This window comes from Vombatus ursinus, unplaced genomic scaffold, assembly GCF_900497805.2.
Source record: "Vombatus ursinus unplaced genomic scaffold, bare-nosed wombat genome assembly UNPS02014807.1, whole genome shotgun sequence".
Classification (NCBI taxonomy): domain Eukaryota; kingdom Metazoa; phylum Chordata; class Mammalia; order Diprotodontia; family Vombatidae; genus Vombatus; species Vombatus ursinus.
In genome coordinates, this window is record NW_020954585.1 from 54167300 (window position 1) to 54193178 (window position 25879).

The 25879-nt window shown below is 42.0% G+C and overlaps 1 protein-coding gene and 1 pseudogene across 1 annotated transcript in view; both read left to right on the forward strand.

Moving 5' to 3' along the window:
• The first annotated feature begins 420 nt into the window (after positions 1-420).
• On the forward strand, positions 421-496 carry LOC114052539 (annotated as a pseudogene).
• Positions 497-24118: 23622 nt separating this feature from the next.
• The window catches only part of LOC114052303 (arf-GAP with dual PH domain-containing protein 1), a 162424-nt gene continuing 160663 nt past the window's right edge, over positions 24119-25879 (forward strand). The window contains exon 1 of the mRNA XM_027874852.1: positions 24119-24272. Within this exon, the coding sequence (XP_027730653.1) occupies positions 24191-24272 (82 nt within the window). The 5' untranslated portion in view covers positions 24119-24190. The remainder of the gene's footprint in view (positions 24273-25879) is intronic.

Consider the following 25879-nt stretch of genomic DNA (forward strand, 5'->3'; position numbering starts at 1 on the left):
GGGCAGTCCTGTGCCAGTGTCTCCCATGTCTCACAATTGATTCCAAAGAGAAACGTCAAGTGTGTCCTTGTATCACTTCTTCTGACCACCATGTGAGCGCTTGCCTTACATAAGTTCTCTGTGAAATAGTCTTTTAGGCAAATGTACATTTGGCATTTGAACAATGTGGGCAGCCCATCAGAGTTGGCTCTCTGTGGTACAAGGTAACCCTAGAGAGGAAGGATCAGATGAAGTAGTGTAGGCAAACCACATTGTTACCTTAAAGCATGACACAATTTAGAATGATTAAATGTATCATTCATGTCTTGATTATCATTATGAATTAAATACAGTAGTCCTGGTTTGTTTTTTTTAAACATTGACTTTTCTTAGCAGATTTTTTTAACCTAGTCAGGAAATTCAGTGACTGTTGGTAACCTATAGACTACACTTTTAGGGATCATTTCTATAGTATGTTACTAGATCATTGTGGCTGAAAGTATAGCACGTAGCATGTAAGGGCAGGCAGCACAGTAGACAGTGTGCTAGGCCTAGAGTCAGGAAGACTCATCTTCCTGAGTTCAAATCCAGCCTCAGACACTTATTAGCTGTGTGACTCTGGGCAAGTTACTTAACCTTATTTGCCTCAGTTTCCTTACCTGTAAAATGAGCTGGAGAAGAAAATGGCAAATCACTCCAGTATCTTTGCCAAGGAAATCCCAAACAGGGTCACAAAGAGTCAGACATGACTGAACAAGAACAACGAATCAATAGCATCTGCTTTCTGAAGACTAGACTAAGTACAGAAGGGCTCCTCACCTGCAGACTGGCCACTTCATAATGACTTCTTTAGCCATGCAACCTATGAAAAAAAAAATAAAAGGCAAAATCGTGCTGTCACAGGATATTAATAATAATAACAACTAATATCTATATAGCATTTTAAGGTTTGCAAAGTACTTCACAATTACTATCATATTTGATCTTCTCAGCCTTGGGAAGAAGATATTATTATTATCCCCACTTTACAGATGAGGAAACTGAGGCAGGTGGAAGTTAAGTGATTTGTCCAGGGTCACACAGCTAGTAAGTATCTGGTGCTGGATTTGAATTCAGTTCTTCCTGACTCCGGATCCAGGACTCTATCTACTGTGCCACCTAACTGTAATCACAGGATCACAGATCTAGACCAGTAGGTCCAAACTATTTTACAGAAGAGAAAACTGAGGTCCAGAGAGGTTGTGACAGTCCTATGTAGCCTCCTTCTCCTTCAACAGTGATATTGGCAAAGGGACAGATAATGCTAAGAATCAGTTCTACATAATCTATAAACATTAACCTAATTATTGGCATTCCAAATGTGAGATTATCAAATCAACAAGTATACATATCACCTTAAGTGACTGATATCAACCTTAACAGTGATAGACTAGAGAGTCTCCAGAGGAGGTCAACCAGGATGCCGAAACATGCTGAGTTCAGGTCACGTGAGGATTGGCTGAAGGAACTAGGAACTGAAGAAAAGACGCAAGGAAAACATCATAGCTGTCTTCAGAAACGTGAAGGGCTGACTTATTCTGTTCAACAGTCAAGGGCAGAAGGGCAGCTAGGTGGCGCAGCGGATAGAGCACCGGCCCTGAAGTCAGGAGGACCTGAGTTTAAATTTGGCCTCAGCCTTCCAGAGTTGCCTTCATTTGCTCATCTGTAAAATGAATGGGAAAAGGAGATGGCAAACCACTCCAGCATCTTCGCCAAGAAAAGCCCAAACAGTCACAAAGAGTTAGACATGACTGAAATGACCGAACAACAACAACAAGGCTTCCAGTATCCTCAGTGTTTGATTCCATACAGACCCTGCCCTCAAATACGTAGTCTTGAGTTTAGGACCTATTTTGTCATTGTGTATTGAGGTACACAAACAAACAGTTGTTATGAAACTGGTGCTCAAGGGTGAGAATAGAACTTCATCAAAGACTGTTAAATTTGGGGATGCCTACGGACTAAGCCAAAGGTAACATCGAAAGAATTTTATACAATGCTGTGGTGGAAGGTACTAGGGCTGGTGAAAGCTTACAGGTAGGAAAGGCCAGTGACCACACTCCAGTAAAACCATCTTGGCAAATGGGTTAAACTAGGTTGAGGATAACCTATGGGCCTCAATCCCCTTGGTGAGTTGGGGGGATGTCTATCCCAAGCATGCGAAGACTCCCCCCAGCGGAAAGGGCCAATGAGAACAATTTGTTCCAATGGCCATGAAGGAGGCTGAAGTAGGCGCTGTGGAACACTTAGAGTTTGGTAAGGCATTGAAGATGCCAAGGTCATTCACTATGTCCTGACCATCATCAGTCCTCCTGACTTTTGTGCTGCCACTTGACTTCAATGACTCAGAAAGAGAGAGTGAGGCTGACGACTTTGTGCAACTCTGTCTCACTCCAATTCAAACTCAAGTCAAGACATCACCCATGATGTCATTGGTCCTCTTCAAAAACAGAAGGATGAACAACAGGTAGGAGTATAAAGCAGATGCTGTGTTGTGTTTCAATTACCAAAACTGTGGGGCTTTCCCAGAAGCCCCTAGAGATAACTTGGGAAAAAGGAGATTTGAGTACTGACATGGATCTGTGATATCATTAGCCCAGGTACTCCCCCCAGCAATGCACATCTCCAGTCATTCATGCCTGCCTTTCTCATGGGACCCTTGTCCTTGTCTGCCCATCCACTGCATAGATCCATCCAATGGGCTGGAGGACTTTCTCTTTCTCCAAACATCACCAGGATAATCATGGCACACATGGCATGTTCATAAGTTATTCCTCACTCATCTTCACAATCAGTCTTTCTTCTTTTCCTCATGCATTTTGTGATGACATCCTTTACTATATAGATCTTGTTACTATATAATTACTATATAGTTATAGAACTTACTACATAGTTCTATGTGTTACAGTTTGCTCACACTGCCCTACCCCTGCCCAGTGCCTACTGAGTGATGTTCATTTTTAGTTCCCTGGAAACTGTAGTTGTCACAAAGCACTGGTTCTACTAGCAAGAGGAGGTTTACTTAACCACAGCATGCAAAGGATATTCAGCAAGGACAATACTGCATTGGTTCAGCTTAGCGCAGCTTTTCATCTCTGTGTTGCTCATGTTAAGGCAGGCTAGCTATTAAAAAAGGTAAATCTTTGCTTCAGGGAGCAGTCTGAAGCCATTAAAAGAACTTGGTAATTTGCAAAAAGCAATACAGCCCACTCCCTTTCTCCTTCTTATTTCTAGGCCAAACTCATTGTCCATTCGTCCTGTGTGTCCAAGGTATATATACTCTTGGACAAACTTTATAATTTGTTCTTCTTTAGTCTGAACTAAAGGCATTCTTCATCCACTCAGACTTTCTTGTGGGGATGGTTAGGCTAAACTCTTTTGAGTGGTTTTGAATCACATCCATATCTGAATAACATATTTATTATATTTTAGCAGATAGGAAATGACTCATTACCAATGTGGGAGTCATTCCAAAATCAGATCTTTGCATGCTGTCAGCCCACCAACTTACCAAAGAAAATATTCATGTTAGAACAATATTCATGTTAGAAGGAAGGATAAAAAGGAGGATAGGATGTGACATATACTTAAAGCAACTCCAATCTGACCTGTTTATATAAGTTAATGATGCCAACAATGGGATATAGATGGAAGAAAGGATAGAGACACTGATTATAGTAAAGCTAATTGACGTAAAATAGAAAGATGACTGACATAAATTAGTTGCCATGATGGGGAGACCAAAAGAACTTAAAAATGCCTTGGTCAACAAATACTTGGCATACTTGATGATCCAAGCTATGTGACGGCCAAGGACAATATGTCAATCAATCAACAAGTATTTAATAATTGCCTATTATGTGCCAGACACTATGCTAGGTGCTAGGAATACAAAAGCAAAGAATCAATTCCTACCTTCAGGGAGCTTATACTCTAATGGGAGAAACACTCTGTATATATACATATAGTATATAAATAATAAATATAAATAGGATAAACACAAAATAAAAACAAGGTAATAAAGGAAGAGGGGCACTAGCAGTTGGTAGGGTATCAGGAAAGACTTCATGCAGAAGGTGATGCTTGAGCTGCATATTTAAAGAAGAGAGTTATCCCATGAAAGTGGAGCTCAGAAATGGGTACATTCTAGGTCTTGGGAACAGCCAATACAAGAGCACAGAGATGGGGTGCCACATGTAAGAAAGTGAGACAAAGCAAGTTTGGCTAGATCATAAAATGCAGGAAGTAATGTAAAAAAAGTTTAAAAAAAAAAGGCTGGAAATATAGGATGAAGCAAGGTTATAGAGGGCTTTAAAAAACAAAAGATTTTATATTTTATCCTAGAGGCAGTAGGGAAGAACTGGAGTTTATTGAGTGAGGAAGTGATGGGGACAGATCTTTGCTTAAGAAAAACCACACTGGTGGCTATGTAGTGGATAGACTGGAGTGGGCAGAGACTTGAAGCAAGAAGACCAATTAGGAGGTTGGTGCAATTTTTTGGGGAAAGGTGATGATAGTCTGAACCAGAAGGGTGCCTGTGTGAGTAGAGAGAAGGGTTTGGGTAAGATAGATATAAAGGTTGAAACAGCAAGATTTGACAACTGATTAAATATGTGAGATCAGAGAGAATAATGAATTAAGAATGATAAAGTTATATATCTGGAAGACTGGAAGGATGGTAGTACTTTTGATAGAAACAGAGAATTTTAGAAGAAGGGTGGGTTGGGGGGGGTGGATAATGAGTATAGTTTTGGACATGTTTAGTTTGAGATGTGTCCAGGACATCCAATTTGAAATGTTCAAGAGGCAGCTAATCAGAGTACTGAAATCCAGGGTTGAAATGGGGGTTGCATATATACATGTATGAGTCATCTGCATAGGTATGATAATAAGACCAGTGGAAACTGACGAGGAGAGAGAGAGAAAAGGGGAAAGAGGAGAGGACAGGAGAGGAGAGGGCCTAGGACAGAGGCATAAGAGACATTCACAGTTAGGGAATGTGATATTGGTAATGAGCCAGGAGTGGTCAGACAAGTAGGAGGGGAACTAGGAGAGAGGAGTATCACAAAAACATAGAAAGGAGGGAGAATCCAGGAGGAGAACATGATCAACAAATGATCGAGAAGCATAAGGATGATGAAAACATTCAAATTAGCAATAAGAGACTTTTGGTAACTTTGGAGTGAGCACTTTTAGCTAAGTGGTGAGGTAGGAAACCAGTTCTCAAAGGGCTGAAGAGTGAGTGTGAGGGGAAGAAGTGGAAACAGTATAAGGGTAGACAGATTTTTTCTAGTTTGGCTGAGAAAGGGAAGAGTTATAGGATAACAGTTTGAGAGGGTGGTAGCATCTAGGGAAGGTTTTTAAGGATGGGGAGATTTGACATGATTGAAGGCAGCAAGAAAGAAACCAGTAGACAAGAAGAGGTTGAAAATTGGGGGAGAGGATGAGTGAGGGGAAAATCTGTTGGACAAGACAAGAGTGGATGAGATCAAGGACACTTTTTGGTCTTGGCAAGGAGAAGGGCCAATTTATTTTCAGAGACTATAGGAAAGACAGGGGTAGGGGGGAGAGGTGATACCAAGGGGTTTTGAGATGAAGAGATGGGAAAAACAGGGATCTTATAGCCAATGGCCTCAACTTTTCAGTGAAGTATAAGGGGAAGTCCTCAACTAAGAAGATGAATAGAGGGGGCAGGTATAGGAAGCTTGAGAAGAGAAGACTTGGAATAGTTTCTATGGGAAGTGACATAGGGAATCAATTATGGAGGAATAAAAGAACTGTCTTGCTACAATAGGCACCCAGTTGAAGCTGGATAATATAAATTTGTAACATACTTAGTTCAGCATGGTTATGTGAGTTCTTTCAGTTATGTTCAGCTGTATGAGTAGGAGTGAAACAGGCAAGTAGGGGGAGCGATCCCAGACTAAGGACTAGCAAGGAATGAATAGGACTGAGGAGGGAAGCATTTGAGAGCAAAGGGCAGTGTAGAGTTTGCTAGATTTGAGAACAGAGGATGAAATGAATTAGTTAACTATTGGGTCTAGATTATAAAGGGAGAAAAGTTAAGTCAGAGCAGGAAGAGTGACCTGAGACAGTGCGTCAGAGTGGAAAGATCGGAGATTGTGATGAGACCAACATGGGTGTAGACTATATAAATATAAATTCACTTGTAAAAACTAATGAAGAAGGATAGCAGAAGATTATTAATGATACCACATTATAAAATAGAGAGCAGTGAAGGATAAAACCAGTTTAAAGAAACCTTTGCAAGAAACCCAACTAAACAAAGGGTAGAGTCTTTACTTGAGTTTTCCCTTTATGACCAGTGGTTGATGAGTGAGTTAAAAATCTATCAGAGAATAAATGAATGGATGAATGAAAGAAAAAATCATTTATTATGTGCTTTAATCACTGTGGATAGAAATAGAAAAAGTGAGACAGCCCCTGCTCTCATAAAACTAACCTTCTAATCTGGTGATACAACACACAAACAAAGTTCAGCTACAGAGCTGATATTAAGCCCCCATGTCCTTAACTTGCATCGGTAGGTCAAATGACAGTACTCTGGGTCTGGAGGACATAGAGGCAGGGCAGATGATAAAGTTTCGAGGACCTTAGGATGTAGGAAAATGGCAAGCCTGTTGGTTTTCCATCTCACCAGAAAGAATAGAGTTGGTGACTCTTAAGTGGTATGACAAGTCAAGCATCCCAGATGTCCCCAGGAAGGTCCTGCAGTCTGGATTGGTGAAAGGGGTGAAGGAAGGCAAGGAGGGAGTGTGTCACCAGTAGTGGTGAGAGAGAACAGAATAGGTTGTGGATCATGTTCAAGTTTTATCAGGGAGGGAGACCCCTCCTCATAGGTCACTGACAGAGGCTATCACTAACAGTAACAGGGCCTAGGCCTGTTCAACAGACTGTCATTTAATGAGTATAGTCAGAGAGGGTCCACTACCTACAATTATGGTTATTTTCAGAAGGATTTGCCCATCTTTAGGATGGCCTTTGGGAAATTGTGAAGTATTTTTAATGTCCCCAAGTTTTCCTTGAAACAAAGTCCAAAAAAAAAAGATAATAATAATCACTAACTTTTATATAGTGCTTTAAAGTTTGCAAAGTACTTTATAAGTATTATGTCATTTTATCTTTATAACAGTCCTGGGAGGTAGGGGCTATTATTATCCCATTTTATTGATGAGGAAACTGAGAAAGAGAGACATTAAGTGACTTGCCCAGGATCACACAGCTAATAAGTGTCTGAGGCTGGATTTGACCTGAGCTCTTCCTGACCCCAGATCCAGTGCTCTATTCATTGAATCACCTAGCTACCAGTCAGATGGGATCATACCAATTTGAGCACATACCACTAAAGGATTCCTGCTGTCCCTACCAATATTTAACAAATGATAGCAAAAGTGGCTAGTGTTATAAACTGTCTGGAGGTGTTGGTTCATCTAGATCTCATCATTTTTGGAAAGATCCTCAAAAAGCATGAGAGGAAAAACTACTGAAGGTATTTTTTTTTTAGGTACTGAAGGTATTATTAGCTCAACTAGAAGCACCTGGTCTAAAAAGTTCAATCAGAAAATGCCAGTTTTATAGAACCTTTGTCAGGTACATGGATCATCCAGTATGTATGAACTCTGAGAAGACAGAAAGGGTTGTCACCTGGTCACGGCTGAAGAATTACTGAAAGTACAAGATGGCTCTAGGCTTCAGTGCCTGTTATTTGGAGAGTTTTGAAACTAAGAGTGAGGGAGGCAAGAAAAGAGTGGCTGGAAAAACGGATGGATGAATGGATGGATGGATGGAGGGAGGGAGGGAGGAATGGACGGAGGGAGGGAGGGATGGATGACTAACTGAATCCTAACACATGTATCCTAACCATGAAAACACAGCTGGTAAGGGATCAAACCAATGGCAGTAGAGAAAAGAAGACTCATTTCCCCCCACCCCAAAAAAATTCCTCAGGGTACTCTGGAATCCTGAGGGGTGATTTAGTAGGTCTGGCCCTAAGAGAGTGGGATCAAAGATGATTTGCTACACAAGTGGGTTATGATTTTCATAATCTAGACAGAGAATCAGGGTGGAGCACAAAAAGGGAAAATGGTTACTGGGAAATCCAGGCTAATCTGTTTCAGTATATGCAGAGTTCTGTTATAGGCAGCTAGTGCCACAGTGGATGAACTACCGGTCCTAGAAATACCCAAGGTCAAATCTGGCTTCAGACACTAACTGTATGACTCTGGGCAAGTCACTTAATCTCTGTTTGCCTCAGTTTCTTCAACTTTAAATGAAGATAATAATAACATCTACCTCACAGGATTGTTGTGAGGATCAAATGAGATAGTATTTGTCAAAAGCAGGTAGCGCATAACAGGTACTCAATAAATGGTTATACCATTCCATTCTATTTCTGATCCAGAATCCTGATATCCTTTGAAAACACAAGGAAATACTAGACTAGTAGAGAACAATCCTATCCTAAGTAGTTGAATGATTAGGTAATCTGCCAGTCTACAAAATATCTCCAGAGACTAGATGGGGTCCTACAGGAGTGGTATTTCATAACAGCTGTTGCTCAGAGGTGAATTACTTGGATTCTTCGCCAAACAGGAGAGGAATGAGAGAGAATCAAGCAACCAGGCTTTAAAAAGGGTCCATCCTACAGTCATAAATGAATCTGTTGGCACCTGATGATAACCCAGATACCAGACTAAGATAGGAACGAAGAGGAAGCTACCTGTTTATAGCTTTTGGGGGTTTGGGGAAGTCTGACAAGGCTATGCCAACCTCAGGAGATCTCTGCCTGGACAGGGGACTGAACGCAGTGGCCAACTTGTTCCTGCCTGATACCCCAGCTTTGGAGGCTTACAAGGGGAAAGAGGCCACAAATAGAGTCTGACTCAGGGGACGGCCTTTTCTCAATTCTCATCCTTCTGGGCCTTTGGGCAGCATTTGACACCACGGACCACCCCCTCCTATGTATTCTCTCCTCTCTAGGTTTTTGTCTTTTCTACCTGGAGCTCTTGACCCCTTGATAAAGAGTTAGGATTCCTCCCACTTCTCTGACCACTCCTTCTCAGTCTCCTTTGTTGCATCTTCATGTCATTAAATAAATATGGAAAGTGCTTACCACAGTGTCTGGCACAAAGCAGGTATTCAATAAATGCTTGTTCCCTTTCTTATTTCCCTCATGCTAACTACAGTGGCCTTCTAGGGTCTATCTTGTGCCCTCTTGTTTTTTCTTTCTTTAACGTTTCACTTGGTGATCTCTTCAGCTCAATAATCATCTCTATGCAGAGGATTCACAGCTCTATTCATCCAACCCTCATCTCTTTCCTAAGCTCCAGTTTTTTGTTTTTTGGGTGAGGTAATTGAGGTTAAGTGACTTGCCCAGAATCACACAGCTAGTAAGTGTTATGTGTCTGAGGCTGGATTTGAACTCAGGTCCTCCTGACTCCAGGGCTGGTGCTCTACCCACTGCATCACCTAGCTGGCCCCTAAGCTCCAGCTCCGAATCACCAACTGCCTCTTGGACATTTTGAACTGGATGTCTCATAAGCATCCCAAACTCAACATGTACAAAACATTATTTTCCCCTTCAAACCTATTCTTCTTCTGAATTTCCCCTCTTATTATCAAGGATACCACCATCCTTCCAGTCAGTCAAGGTCAAAAACCTTGGTGTCATCCTTGACTTTCCACTCTTACTCACCACACATATTCAGTTAGTCACCAAATTGTGTCATTTCTTTCTTCACATCTATTTATCTCTCACATACCAGTTCAGGCTCTCATGACCTCCAGGATCAAATATAGTCCTCTGTTTAGTATTTAAAGTTTTTCATAACCTGGTCACTTCCCTTCTTTCCAGTTTTCTTGTAGATACTGTTGTTTAATCCTTCTAGTTATGTCTATCTTTAGTTTTATCTATCTATGTCTAACCCCATTTGGGGTTTTCTTAGCAAAGATAATGGAGGGATTTACCATTTCCTTCTCCAGCTCATTTTATAGATGAGGAAACTGAGGCAAACAGAGTTAAGTGACTTGCCCAGGGTCACACAGCTAGGAAGTGTCTGAGGCCAGATTTGAACTAAAGAAGATGAGTCTTTCTGACTCCAGGCCCAGCACTCTATCTACTGTGCCACCTAGCTGCTCTTCTTTTAAATTTACCCCCTCCAAGTACACTAGAGTCTAGACATACTAGCCTACTTGCTTTCCCTCATACATGAGGGAATCTCCGTTTCCAGCCTTCATGCCTTGTCTTTTCTCTTCTTTCCTTTCCTTTCCTTTTCCTTTTTAAACAAAGGGTTAAGTGTCTTACCCAGGGCCACACAGCTAGTAAGTGCCTTTTAATAATGTACATGTTTTCTCCCCCATTAAAATATAAGGTCTTTGAGAGCAGAACTGTTTTTGTGTATTTGTCTTTTTTTTTTTTTTAATCCCCATCATTTAGCACAATGCCTGGCACAAAGTAAGTGCTTATTGACTGACTTATAAAATGGAGTACAACATAACATCTAAGGGTCCTTCCAGCTCCAATACTCTTAGATTCAGTTATAGTAGTTCAGGTGCACAGAAATGTATTATATAACATTTCCTCTAATGCTAAGGAAAAGTCTGATTTTCAACTTTCCTTTTTATTTGAAATACTTGAACCCACAAAAATTATCAAATGCTACAATCATGACAAGATGCTATTCCTATGAAAAATATTTGCAGGTGGCAATTTTATGGAGCAAGAATGTTTTTTCATGGATCATAGCAATTTCTTACTTTGTGAGTCTTGTAAATTTAGTTAGTAAAAGGTTAACTTGTGAATAAGAAGATGAGACTGCTGAGGAGCCTTACTTTATTTTACTTAATTTCGCAGTCACAGAAGGTGTATGCATTGGGTAGGAAGAAAATTTGAAGTCAGAAACCCAGTGTGGTTTTGGCTCCTAGGGTGATTTGGGGGAGCCAATTCTAAGTTGGGTGGGAGTCAGGGAACTCAGATCTTATTTCTAGTCCTGGCTTTGTGGCCTTGGAAAAATTACTTAAGCTCATTAGATTTTAGGTTCCTCAACTGTCAAATGAGGATAATAATTCCTCACATAAATGAAGACCAAATAAACTAATGTTTTGTAAAGTTTAAAGGGCTATTCAAGCATAAGATTGCTATGCTGTGTCCAAACATCCCCTAGAGCAAGAGTTCTTAACCTTATTCATGATATGGACCCCTTTGCCACTGTGATGCAGCCTATGGACCCCTTCTCAGAAAAATGTTTTTAAATGCATAAAATAAAATACATAGGATTACAAAGGAAACCAATTCTATTGAGATAACTATAAATTTTTTTTTAATTCACGGACCTCAGATTAAAAACCGCCTAGTAAGTATATCCTCCTTCCTGCATTTTCCCTCACAAAGATAAATTCTCCTTAGCTCAGTCTCACTGTTGATACCTTTAATTGAGACATGTATTGGGACATCATTGCTGAGGTGAAAACAGTTTGTCAAGGTGTGAGTACACGTAATTGTTGTCCCCTAGACATTGCATTGATGTTGAACTGTAAAGTTAGGTCATATACCTGGATTTCACATAACCTTGGGCTTTAAAAAGAGGTCTACATGCAGAGGTGTGCTGGTAAACACTTAACAACTGGCATTCTGGAATAAAAGGTACACAAGACACATTTTAAAATTTAATCTGTGTTATCAACATTTTCTCCATCACTTACTTAAGTCTAAATGATGAACAAAATAGTAAATCAAACCCTGATTTATAGCAGTTTGCAGAATTCTGATGTATAAATACTCATAATGAAAACGTTAACAATCAGCTTTAAGTTTTGCAAAGCACTTTATAAATATTATCTCATTTGATCCTCATAACAACCCCGGGAGAAAGTGCTATTATTATCCACATTTCCCACATGAGGAACCAAAGCAAGCAGAGGTTAAATGACTTGACCAGGGTCACAAAGCTAGTAAAAATCAGAGGCCAGATTTGAACTCAGGTTTTCCTGACTTCAAGCCCAGTGCTCTACCCCACAACCTCTCTGTAGCTTTGAACACTGCTTCTATATCTCCTATCTGACCCTTGGCATATGTGGACACCAAACCTTTTCAGTTTGACATTGATAGGGCACTCTGATGACCCTTTGGAATCATAGCTAGGACAAAATTCTTTTATATGAAAACTGAGTATAGCCTATTGAATGACTATATGCCTGTGGTCCAAAGACCAACCTAATTAAATTCAGAAAGGCCAGGTTGGCCATAGGGTGATATATTTTTCAGACCTGGTAACTCTTCAAGTCTATTTACTCAGTTACAGAGGGGATGCAATCAACATCAATAGAAGGAGAATCCACATCAATGAAATTACATATCTTTAAAGTATTGCATTGGTCCCAGGCCTACTTATGGCCTTTCTAGGCAAAAGTATTATGTAGAGGTAACCTAGATTTATCTAAGTATTTATTAACATATGTATGTGTGTCTATATATATATGTGTGTGTATGTATGTATGTATGTATTGAACCTATAAACCTCTGGCTAAATGCTATGGGGAGGAAGCTTGCCTCCCCTCCGGATATAGGACATCATACTGAGTAAGCCCATCCCGCTGTCCACCACACTCCCACCCATGTAATTAATGCTCAGACAGGTGTTTCTCCTCCCTTGCCTCTCCCCATATGTCACTAAAATTCTGAAGTCTTCAGCTCTCTCATCTCTTATTAACATAGCTCTGCTCATACTCAATCCAAACCTCACCTTCAGAGTTCTTCCCTTGTCCTGGAGACAGTCCTACTGTGCGTGTAATATTCATGCCTTGATTCATCATTTTGGTAATCTTGACTGGGCTCTGCTGATTCTGCATTTCTCTGGTCTTCTCATGGTTATTTTCCTCTTGTTAGTAAGTAATGAATTGCATGTGTCAGCTCTAAGGACTACTGACCCTGTTTCTTCTCTGCCTCTGTATCCTTGAGATACAATGCCACAAAATATTGTTGAAACAAAGCGTAGCACTTGGATACCCATTGCCCTCACATGCAGGGCCCCCAGAATGACTGTCCTGTGTTCAATGTAGTCTGTGGGTCCACCTGTTCTCAAAATCATAGCTCACAAGTGCCCACTGGTGGGTTCACTTTCTCTCTAGTCAGGCAGAGGACACAATTAGTTCAAAGCATAGGAATGAAATAGTATAGAAGGAAAATTCACAACAGGATACAATCTATAGAAAGCTAAGGCATACTCTCCCACAAACAGTGTTAGCCATCTCACACAAATAGTCATTAGTAATGGTCATGCATGAGGGACACACACACATAGGGAGTGTGCGCGGCCAGGTCACACAAGCAGAGGGCCAGCTAACACCTTCCTTGCTGCTGGACCACTAAGGTATGCTGGGGATGACATAACGCCATTCTAATTGGGCCTGCATTGAAGGGTCCTTTACTTTACATCTTGGGATCTTGAATGAGGGAGGACCCGCCTGAATAAGGTTCTAGTGATTTCAAGCCTTACCCAGTCTAATTCATTGGCCATAATATCACTCTCTTACCTTTTATAAACTACAATGAGATCAGACAAGTACCACAAATGAAAAACATAATGCAAATTCATCTAATTAGCTGCAAGGCATTTGGGGAGGTTGGGAAATCAAAACCAGGGCTCCCACAGGAAAGTTTCTCTTTTTTGTATTATATGGGGACTAATAAACTTTTACTATAAGGATACCATACTGTCATAGTAGTATGTAGTATGAGACTGGTGCAATACTAGATAGGATGCTAGATTTGGAATCAGAAAGACCTGAGTTCAGATTTTGCTTCAAACACTTACTATGTGACCCTTGGCAAATAACTTACCCTCTCACAACCTCTATTTCCTCATCTGTCAAATGGGGATAATAATAGCACCTATCTTGTAAGTTTGCTATAAGGTAATGCATATAAAACACTTTGCAAACTTTAAAACCCTACATAAATGCTAGCTATTATTATTAAAATCATAGGTATTCTTACAGGGCACATAAATAAAAAATCAAGGCACCATAATATTAGATAGCACTTATACAATGCTTTAAGGTTTGCAAATTATTTTGCAAATATCCTGTTTGATCCTCACAACTACCCTGGGAAATAGGTGCTATTATTATCCCTCTTTTATAGATGAAGAAACCAAGGCAGATGGAGTTTAAGTGACTTGCCCAGAGTCACATAGCTAGTAGGATTTGAACTCGGGGTCGTCTTGACTCCAGGTCTAGAGTTCCATCCACTGTCAAAGAGTGTCAACGAGCTGCTTCTTATAAAGCTTGTCCTTTTGTCTCTAGTTTCCTACTTGCCTAGATAACTCTGGGTCATAGCAATCAATCAATCAATCAATCAGTGCTTACTATGTGTCAGGCACTGGCCTAAGCACTGGTGATACAAAGAAGCAAACACAGACCCTACCTTCAAGGAGCTGACTTTTTAAAAAATATATTTTTATTTTTCCATTAAATATTTGCCAATTACATTTTAAAAATTAATATAAATTCTTAAGGCATTTTTCTAATTACTTGTAAAATTTTTTAACATTCTTTTAAAAAATGTTTTGAGTTCCAAATTCTGTCCCCACCTCCCTCCCCTCGCCTCTCATTGAGAAGGCAAACAGTTTGATATAGGTTATACAAGTGCAGTCGTGCAAAACATATTTCCATATTAGTCATTATATTTTTAAAAAATTTTGAGTTCCAAATTCTCTCCCCCTACCCCTCCCGACCCCTTGAGAAGGCAAGCAATATGATATTGCTTTTACATATGAAGTCAACAAAACATATTTCCATATTAGCCATATTGAAAACACACACACACACACAGAAAAATAAAGAGAGTAAAAATCTCTGCTTCAATCTGCACTCAGAGTTCATCAGTTCTCTCTGGAGGTAGATAGCATTTTTCATCCTGGGTTCTTTGGAATTGTCTTGAATCACTGAAAGAGTAGACCTTTTAATGGGAGAAATAAGTTGTACGTAAACACATACGATACACGAAAAGCAAACTCAGAGGGGAAGACACTACACATATGGTTCTCTGGCTCTCTGACACATCTAGGGGGGACCAGAAGGAATCATTTGACCTGAGTCTTGAAGGAATACAGAGATATAAAAGAAGTGAGGGGGGAAAGCATGGGGGGGGGTAAGAGCCAGTGCAAGGAGATTGGAGATGGGAGATATATGTGAGAAAGAAGAACTAGGTCAGTGTGGCTCATTTTGTTTTTTTTTTTAAATAAATACAAAACTTTAATTAGTATGAACGAAGCTAAAGTGTTTATACTCATCAGCTCTACTTAAACAAGAAAAAATAATTTAAATTTAAATATCTTCTGAGTACTATTAATACAAAAAGGTTTGAAAGCCCACAAGATACAGTAGTGGCATGGAATTAAAAAGAAAATCTTTAAAATTATGTCTGGTTAAAAAAAAGTGAACTTTATCCTTTCCCCCAATTTTTTTTAAAGAAGCCCATACTATAATAATGTTTTTCTAACTACAAACTACAAGCAATACCAAGGTTAAGTAGGTCAGATAGGGTGCATGGAGAGGAGTACTGAATCAGAAGATTTAGAAAAATAGGAAAGGGCTAGACTGTGAAGAGCTCTAAATGCCAAGTAGATGTTATATTTGATCCTAGAGGCACAGGGAGCCACTGTAGTTTACTGGGCAAGGGGACTGACACAGTCACACCTCCACTTCAGGAAAATCACTTTGGCAGCTGTTTGGAGGATGGATGAATGGACTGCTCCAGAGACCTGCGGCACAGAGACCAATTAGAAACCTATTGCAAGAGTCCAGGCAATATATTAGATTGCTTGCCATCTTAGGGAGGATGGGGAGGGAGGGAGAAAAAAATTTGGAAATCAAAATCTTATAAAAATGGATGTTGAATACTATCTTTACATGTAATTGGAAAAAATAAAATACTAATAAGTGGAAAAAATAATAAAAGATGAGAACACCAAGTCCCTTCCAAAAAAAAAAAGAGTACAGGCAAGAGGTGGAAAGGAACAGACATATGCAACAGATGGTATAGAGAAAGAAATGGTAAGAATTGGCAAATGATTGGATATAGGGGATGTGTGAGAAATGAGGCCCTGAGCACCATACTGAGTTTGTGAACCTAGGTGACTAGGTCAATGATGGCATCCTTTACAAAAATAGATAAGTTCAGAAGATGGGTGGGTTACAAGACACAATAATCCAATAGGAAGTTGATGATTCAGGACTAGAGCTCAGGAGAGAGATTATGGCTGCATATACAAATAGAGGAATCATTCACATAGAAAGGATCATTGAACCTTTGGAAATTGGTGGGATCATCAAGTGAGGGAATTAGAGAGAAAAGAGGAGAGGGTCCAGGACAAAACTTTGGGGGATACCCACAGTTACTGGATCTCACATGGATCCAGCAAAGAAGATGGAAAAGAAGTCGACAGACAAATAGAATAAGAATCAAGAGAGAACAGTATTGTGAAAATGACTTTCCCCAAGGCTATACAGCTAGTAAGTGAAGTGGGTGGTTAACTGTGTCTTCTCCCCACCCCAATTTCATATTTTGACTCTGGGTCTTTTGACTTAAGGGTGGCTAGGTAGCAGAGTGAATAGAGCACTGGGCTTGGAATCAGAAAGACTCATCTTCATGAGTTCAAATCCAGTCTTAGACACCTACTAGTTATGGGACCTTAGGTAAAACACTTAATCTTGTTTGCCTCAGATTCCTCAGCTGTAAAATGGGTTAGAGAAGGAAATGGCAAACTACTCCAGTTATCTTTTACCAAGAAAAACCCAAATGGAGTCATGAAGAGTAGAACACGACTGAAATGACTAAACAACAACTCCCACAACCGTTGACTTATCCCCAAACATTCTCTTTTCCTGTGCAGAGGTCACCGGAACTCTGATCAACATCAAAATTCTAAATCTATTTGCCAAGACTCCCACCATTACAGCACTCAAAATATCTTTTGCTGCATGCTCTCAGTTCCAGGATCCATAACCTTTCTTCCTGACTCAAGAACCATGCATTCAGTTATGGAATCAGGTCCAAGGATCTTTACTCAAGACACCTTGTCTTCTTCAGATTCACTCCCCAGCATCCATTCTGCATGCACTCAAACTCATCCTTTTGTTGAAAGTAGATTTTTAAGAGAATACAACTGACTCCATTTTGTGGTATATTTGTGGTTATTATATTTCTTTATTGTTTCTGTTTGACACTGAAAGTATTAACTGTCTCTTAATACCTCCCTTCCCCCAATCATTTTATCGTTACCAAAGAAAGCTCAGAGGACTCTGAATAATTCTAGGAACTCACCCACTTCTATCCTATCTCATAAGGCACGTAGTAGTTTTATGCTAATTAACTGACTGAAAAATAAGATACTCTTTTCTTTTTGTTATTTTTGTTCAGTTTTCAGTCGTGTCCAACTCTTTGTAACTCTATTTGGGGTTTTCTTGGCTGCCTGCCTGGTATATAGTAGGGGCTAAATAAATGCTTGTTTATTTCCGTTTTGGGCAGGTAGGTGGCACAGTGGATGGAGTGCAGGTCCTGGAGTCAGGAAAACTCCTCTATCTGTCTTCAAATCCAGCCTCAGACACTTAGTAGCTGTGTGACCCTGGGCAAGTCACTTACCCCTATCTGCCTCAGTTTTCTCATCTGTAAAGTGAGCTATAGAAGGAAATGGCAAACCACTCCAGTGTCTTTGCAAAAACAACAACAAACCTAAATGGGGTCATGAGGAATCTGGTCTGATATAAGTGGCTGTGCTAAATGGCCTTTGTAGTAGTTTAAGCATCCTTTTTCTCTACCTAAAAATGTACCTCTTTCTGTCTATGTACCCTACCTGATCTTACCCAAACTTAGGTCATGTGTCTCAGGAGAAACTATATATGTCATCTTTGGAATTATGAGACACACATCCATTACCTACTAGTGATATGTGTCACATGCTTTCGAGTGGATAAATAAACTGCAGTGTATCTGTCTGTCTGCTGTCTGTAACCTGTGTTGGCTCATGTGTGCAGTGGCTAACAAAGACTCTGAAAATTCTTGCAACATTCTTTCTCTCTCATTCTCTGTCTCTCTCTCTCTACACACACACACACACACTTGACCACTACAGGCAAAGAAATATATTGATCTTCTCTTATGTAGCTCTAGGGATGGTGGCAAAGAGAGAACAATTAATGACTGAAGATTGCCTGCATCTCCTCAACATGGCTATCTGCCTTTCCTGGGATTCTTACCACTAACAGAAGTAGCATCAAGACTAGAATCTGAATGTAGAGATATTTAGTCCATGTGCTTAGTTCTCTCCCATCTAAGAGAGAGGTCAGATACAAAGAAAAGCAAAATTAAATACCTCTGCCTCCCAAAAAAACAGCCCTTGCCCTCAAGGAGCTCACATTCTAACAGGTAAATAACCATGTACAAATGAAATACATACTTGATAAACTGGAGATAACTTAGAGGGGAAGGACTGGCATTAAGGAGAACTGAGAAAAGCTTCTTGTAAAAGGAAGGATTTACTGGAAACTTCAAGGAATCCAGGGGAATTAGAGTCAGAGATGAGGAAGAACACTCCAGGCATGGGGAACAGACAATGAAAGAGTTGAAAGATGGAGCGTTGTTATTATTCAGCCTTCTCAAAGAGGACGGATGACAGTACGAGGGTGATGTCTGGACTTGAGCATGAATTGGACGTGAGTGAAGCAAAGCTGTGCAAAGTCATCAGCCTCTCTCTCTCCTCCAGAGTCATAGAAGTCCAGTGGCAAGACAAAGGTCAAGAAGACTGGGGCTGGCCCAGGATATAGTGGGTGACCTTGGCCTTTCTAAATTAAGATCTTTCCCAGGTAGAAGCGCAAGGAAGCTAGGATCACTGGATGGTACAGTATGTGGAGGGGAAAAAGGCACAAAGAGACTAGAAAGTTGGAAAGGGCCAGATCTCGAAGGGTTTTAAATTCCATCTTGAAGATAATAAGGAACCACTGGAATTTACTGAGTAAGGGAGTGACACGGTCAGACTTACACTTTAGGAAGATCACTTTGGCACCTGAATGTAAGATGGCCTGGAGTAGGAAGAGATTTGAGGTAGGCAGATGAACAAGACAGTAAAGGGGTGAGGGCCTAACAGCTATGTCAGAGGAGAAAAGGGAGCATATAGGAGAGACACGGCAGAAACAACAGACCCTGGCAAAAGACTGGATCCAGAAGGTGAGAGAGAGTAGGGAGTCAAATCCATTAATTGGTCAATCAACAAACATTGATTAAGTGCCTAACAAGTGCCAAGTACTGTGCTAAGCTCTGGAAATACAAAAACAAAAAACAACCCATGCTTTCAAGGAGCTCACAGTCTAACATGGGAGAGCAATCTACAAACAACTATGTATGAAAAAGATATCAGAAGGATAAATTGGGAACAATCCCAGAGGGAAAAGTGAAGGAGGACAAGGAAAGACTTCAAGCAGAAGGAGCCTTGGAAGGAGGCCAGGGAAGCCAGGGAGCAAGGATGAGAAGGAATAGTGGAGGTATGGAGGACAGTGAAAATTTGTGAGTTGGGAGATGGAGTGTAGTGATTTTATATATGATCCTGGAGGTAACAGGGATTCATTGGAGCTTATTGAATAGATGATTAATGATCAGACCTGTGCTTAAGATAAATTCGATAGCTGAGTGGAGGATGAACGGGAATGGTAAGAGCCTTGAGGCACATATCTGGCTGTGATAATGGCAGTGTCAGAGGAGAGAGAGAGGCATATCTGAGAGATGTTGCAAAAGCATAAAAGACAAGGCTTGACAACTGATTGGATATCATTTGGGGGAGTGACAGAGAGTGAGGAGTCTTAGATAACTGGAGATAACTTAGAGGGAAAGTTGTGACTGGGAGGATAAAATACAACTGGTAACATGCAAAACATTTTTTTCTCTCTAGTAATTCCCTAGAAGTCTGTGACTTTTTGTACAATTTCAATTTAAAAAACTATTGATTTCAAACAATATCCACTTTTCATAACACATGAAATCTATAGTACCATAAATACTGTATAATTTTACAGAAATACTGTACAATTTTACAAAAGTAAAATTCTTAAAACCAAAACATTTTTTTAACCTGAATCTTACCTCCCACTGTGTCAGATGGCAGTGTGAAGGTGTTATACTGTAAACTATACAGCTGTAAAACTCTTTACCTTGGCTACCCTCTGAAAACCAAGAGAGAGGTTTACTGGGATATTGGTCACTGCTGTCAGAAGATGCCAAGACTGATGAGATCTCAACATTACCTCTGACACGCTATCCTTCACCAACATGAAGAACTCACAAGCTTGAAATAATCCATCAGCTATTGATCACCATTTGAGATCCTTAAGGGTCTCCCAGCCCTCACAGCACTGTAGACATTCCAGCATGAAGTTTATCTAACACCATTATTTTCTCACCAAGTTGCATCACTGACTTTGCACACTTGGGCTTAGAGCCCAAAACACTTGCACTATGCTTCGGGGGCATAGCTGCAACACAAAACTTAAGTCTTAAAGGCAATGAAAAGATGCAACAGATGCAGAGGGAGCTCTTTACTATACAAGTGTAGGGTGAACAAGAGGAGTGCAGCATTGACTGCATACAGATGATAATTGAATTGATGGGAGATGAGAGGATTTGGAAGGGTGGAAAGAGAGGCAAAGTATGCTGGTGAGATGAGGAGGAAATGGATGAGTAAGACCTAGAGGCAGAAGGGAAAAGGTCTTTTTTGTGGGTAGACTAGTCTGGTGAATGAAGAGTTTATAGGAGAGCAGTCTTCAAGAATTCAATTCAATAAGCATCTTCATTCCAAATGAACTTTCTTGATCTGGAGTTCCCCAGCCAGACATGTCAAATTCTCTGCAGGCCTATGGCTACAGGTAGCATACAACTCTCTCCAGTAATCCAAATTAAAATTAAAATAAAAATATAATAAAACATAGATAATGTAACATGTGGCTTTGTCAATACATAGCCAACAGGGATCCCCTATTTCTATTCACTGGCCTACATCAATGATCCTTATTTTTGTTGTTAAGTTGTTTCAGATGTGTCCAACTCTTCATGACCCCATTTGGGGTTTTCTTGGCAAAGATACTGGAGTGGTTTGCCATTTCCTTCTCCAGCTCATTTTACAGATGAGGAAACTGAGGCCAATAGGGTGAAGTGACTTGCCCAAGGTCACAAAGCTGAGTGTCTGAGATCTGATTTGAACTAATGAAGATGAGTCTTCCTGACTCCAGGCCCGACACTCCATCTGCACCACCTAGCTGCTCTAATGTTTCTTATAGGTCAGGACAAAAAAGTACAGTATTAGGCACTCTGCCTAAGACTCAGGGAAACTTGAGTGGGTAAGCGGGTAAGGGAAGTTAATACAAAGAGAAAAAACAGATCAACGCCTGTCCTCATTCTACTAGGAGACCATAGATTTAGAGCTGGAGGACGTTAGCTAAGAGGTCACCTAGTTCAACCCTATCGTTTTACAGATGGGGATATTGAGGCCAAGAAAGGTTGTGACTTGCCAAAAATCACAAAAGTATTATTCCAAGGAATCATATTTCTAGAGCTAGAAGGGCCTTCAGAAGCCTTCATTTTACAGATTATGAAACTGAGACCCAGAAAAGTTAAGTAATTTGACCAAGATTACTGACTGACAGAGCTAGAATTTAAACCCAGGATCCTCTGACTCCAAATCTGTCCACTGTATCATATGGCCTGGTGAAAATAATAAACACAAAAGTAAATAATCTGAGGTGGCAGAGATCCCTAATAACTAGCAGATAAGGCTAGAAATGCAGATACAGTGAATACCTCAACAACCCCACCCTTTCCCAGCAGTAGTAGCTTTATTTCTTCTGTTTCCTCTCACTGAATATCTAATCTGGCCAATTTAGACTCTCCCTGGGTGTTAGCCTATGCAGTAAGATTGAAACTGATTATGCCTAAGGGTAGAACTGGGGACAACAAGAAATTATGACCATCAATGCCTGGTTAATTTTTTAAAGCACTTGAATTCTTTACAAAATTCTTTCCTCTGTCTCAATCCTCACAGTAATTCTTACTTATTATTATACAAATATAAGAATATTATTATAATTCTTACTTATATAATTATAACAATATAAAATATAATTATAATAATGTAGTAATACTAAAAAGGAAAACTGAAGAATAGGCAAGGCAGTTAGTGGCATAGTGGATAGAGTACCAATCCTGAAGTCAAAAAGATTCTTCTTCCTGGGTTCAAATCCAGCCGCAGATACTTACTTAGAGATCCTGGGCAGGTCACTTAACCCTGTTTGCCTCAGTTCTTTATCTGTAAAATGAGCTAGAGAAGGAAATGGCAAACTATTTCAGTATCTCCACCAAGAGAACCCCTAAGTAAGTCATAAAGAGTCAAACGTGAGGGAAACAACAAAGGTGTCGCAGTGGGTAAGACTGCTGGATGGTTCAAATTTCCTTTATTAACTGTGTACCTGAGCAAGTCATATAAGCCTCTTTCAGTCTCAGTTTTCTCATCTGCCAAATGGGAATAACAATAGCATCTACCTCAAATGGTTGTTGTGGCTCTCATGAGATAGCATCTATACAATACTTTCCAAGCCTTCAAAGTACATCAGAAGGAGATCTGTCGGTGAGTGAGAGCAGATCTTTGGTAATTCCACCACTAATTTGGGAAGATATCAAGTTGGGGTTGGTTCTTTTAGAACCATTTTAATGTGAGCCTCCTGCTGTTTTCTCACCCTGATACTGTGACAAGGGATTTCTTGGGAATCAGGAGTTAGAAGTTCAAATCCTTGCTCTAAGATATGCTATGTAACCTCGAGCAAGATATTACTGGCTAACTATGTGACCCGGGGCAACTCACTTAACCGCTGTTTGCCTCAGGTTCTTCATCTGTAAAAGGGGGATAATAATAGCACCTACGCCCCCCCCAGCTATTGTGAGGATCAAAGAGATAATTGTAAATGTTAGCTATTATTAGTATTAAACCTCCCTAGGCTTTGTTTCCAGACTAGATGACCCCTAATGTCCCTTCCAAATCTAAATCATCCACGAATCTCTTCACTGCTGTTTGCCTGAGAAAGCTGCCTGGTGGACAGAAATTACCCTGAAAAGTTTTCCCATAAACAAAGAAGTCCAGAACTATAAAAAGCGCCATTTGGGGTGGGGGTGGAGGGATGGGAAGGCTTTTGAGGCTTGGAGGCAGAATTTTAGGACCAGAGTCTCTGGGATTTATTTCTACAAACCTCATTTCAAGCTAAAGTCAGCGCGTTGGTTTTTACCCCTGAGCTGGGTAACCCCAGCACAAACACTTGGGTTATTTAAATTTTAATTTTAGCAGGGGGCAGAGGAAGAGGGGGAAGGGAGGGGAAGGGATGTAAGGAATTTGTTTGACCATCTCAAAACAGTTTGTGGGATTGCTCCCTCTCCCTCTGGAAAAAGTACCCAAGGGCAGGTTTTTGTTCCCTCAGCGGGGCCACCCTGGCCAGTTCCCTCCCTGCCCCCGAGAGTGGGCATCCCAGGTCACTGCAGCTGCAGAGGGCAGAGTTCTGGCCTGTGCGGTCCCGAAGGGGCAGGTGGGGTCCAGGCCCCCGCCGGGGCGGCGGGGCAGAAGGCGCCGCTGGGGGCCGCCCGTGCGCCAGCTTGGCCGGCCCGGGGCTGCGCCGTGCGCTCCCGGCTCGGCGCTCGGAGACACCAACACCGGCGGCGGCGGCGGCGGCGGCAGCAGCAGAGTGTCTCCTCCGCCGCGGGGAGGAATGCGGAACCAGTGCCCGAGCCGAGGCCGCCGGAGCCCGGGCGCCGGGGCTGCGAGGATGGCAGGCGCGCCGCTCCCGCGGACGATGGCATAGCGCCTGGGTCCCCGCCCTGGCCACCTCGCGCTGCAGCCCGGAGCCTCCCCGCGCCCCGGCCCCCGCCCCCGCGCCCCCCATGCCGCACCAGCGGCCGGCGGCGAGGTAGCCCTTCGTCCCACCCCCACCTCTCCGTCCCCGCTCCCCCCACCCCACCCCCACCCCAAGAAGATTATTTAGAGAAGCGGCAGCGGGGGCAGCAGCAGCAGCAGCAGCAGCAGAGACAGCAGGAGACGCCGGGAGCGAGCGCCGGGCTCCAGCACCACCCATGGCGAAGGAGAAGAAGAGGGCTCTGCTCGAGCTCCTTCACCGAGACGGCAACCAGCTGTGCGCGGACTGCGGGGCACCTGGTGAGCGAAGTGACTGGGGGCCGGGGGTGGGCGGGGGGGAGGGGGCCTCTGGGTCCGGGCCGTCCCTTTCTGCCAGCCTGCCGGCTACCTACCTGTCTGTGTGAGCCCTCGCCTGCCCGGATGGGAGACCACCTGGGACGCTCCCCACCCCACCGAGATCCGGGGGCCATTTGGCATGGGGGAGGGGGTAGCTCTTCCCCCCCTTCTCACTGGGGGAGTGGGTGGACGCCTCTGGTAGACCTCTCCTAGTCCCCGCCCTTACCCCTGGCTACCTTCCTTTCTCCTCCAGACTGCGGGGGTCCTAACCTCACCTTTCTCACTCCCTTCGTGCTGCCCCCTAGAGGGGAAGGTCACATCCTGGAAGCTGGGAGCGCTGCACCTGTTTGCCCCTTCCCAGTTTTGGGGGGAGGGGAACGGGTAGCTTAGGTGTATGCACCTTACCACCTCCTCTATGGCTCATCTCTCTATGTGTTGAACCTGTCTCCTCTTGGAAATTTCTCCTTCCCTTTAGGGTATGGAAGTTATCGGTATGGATGGGGGGCTGGGGGAAGGGGAGGCTGCCTTCAGCACCGTTCTCTGACGGGATTCCCTGGGACCCACATCTCTTCCTTGCCTTCTTTCTTCCTCCTTTCCTTCTCCCTCCACCCCCTCCGATGCGTGTTTTGCTTTCACCCACTGTCCCATTGCAAAACAGCAGCTCTCCAGAAAAGAGGAAATCGTGGCGGGGTGATTAGGGAGGAGGGTGACTGAGTCCCACGAACATCCAGTTCAGGAGAGGAAGAAAGGGTGTAACCAACTCCTGGCCATCCTTGCCATCTTTCCTATCCTGAGCGTGAGCCTGAGTCTAAGACTACCTCTTTGGGAAAGGGGTGGGGGAAGAAATAAGAGCATCCTTTCCCCTCCCCAATTTTGAAGGGCTGCACAGATAAAATCTGGAGCAGTATGTAGGCAGCTAGGAGTTTACCTGTGTCCCTGGGCCTACCTGGAGATGTTATCTGGAGGGACCATCCCCAAAGCCTGCTGTTCACTGAGAGCAGGTGAACTTGTTTTCCATCAACTGGAGAAGAATAAGCATCGTGTTCTAATGGGAAGAGAACTCCACAGTGTCAGAAGACCCAGTTCAGAGCCTGACTGCCTTTAAAGTAGGTCTGTGAACTTGAGCTAGCATTGGGTTTTCTCGTTTACAAAATGAGAGAGTTGATGGAAAACAAATTAACTGGCTCTTAGCTGATCTCTTTGCCAGCTCTAAAATTCTGTGGGATTCTGTGAGAGAAGAGAGTTGGGAGTCTTTAAGACAAGAATGGACCTTTGGACGTCATCTAGGCGGCTAGGTGATGAAGTGTATAGAGGGCTGGGCCTACAATCAGGAAGACCTAAGTTCAAATCCAACCTTGGAAATTTCCTGTGTGACCCTAGGCAATTCACTTAACCTCTGTCTGCCTCAGTTTCCTTAACCATAAAATAGAGATGATAATGAAAGTACTTACCTAATAGGGTTATTGTAAGGATCAAATGAGATATTTGTAAAGCACCTAGCCTGTAGTAGGTGCTTGTAGTAGGCACTTAATGAACACTTGTTTTCTTCCCTTCCCCACCTTCCTTAAGTT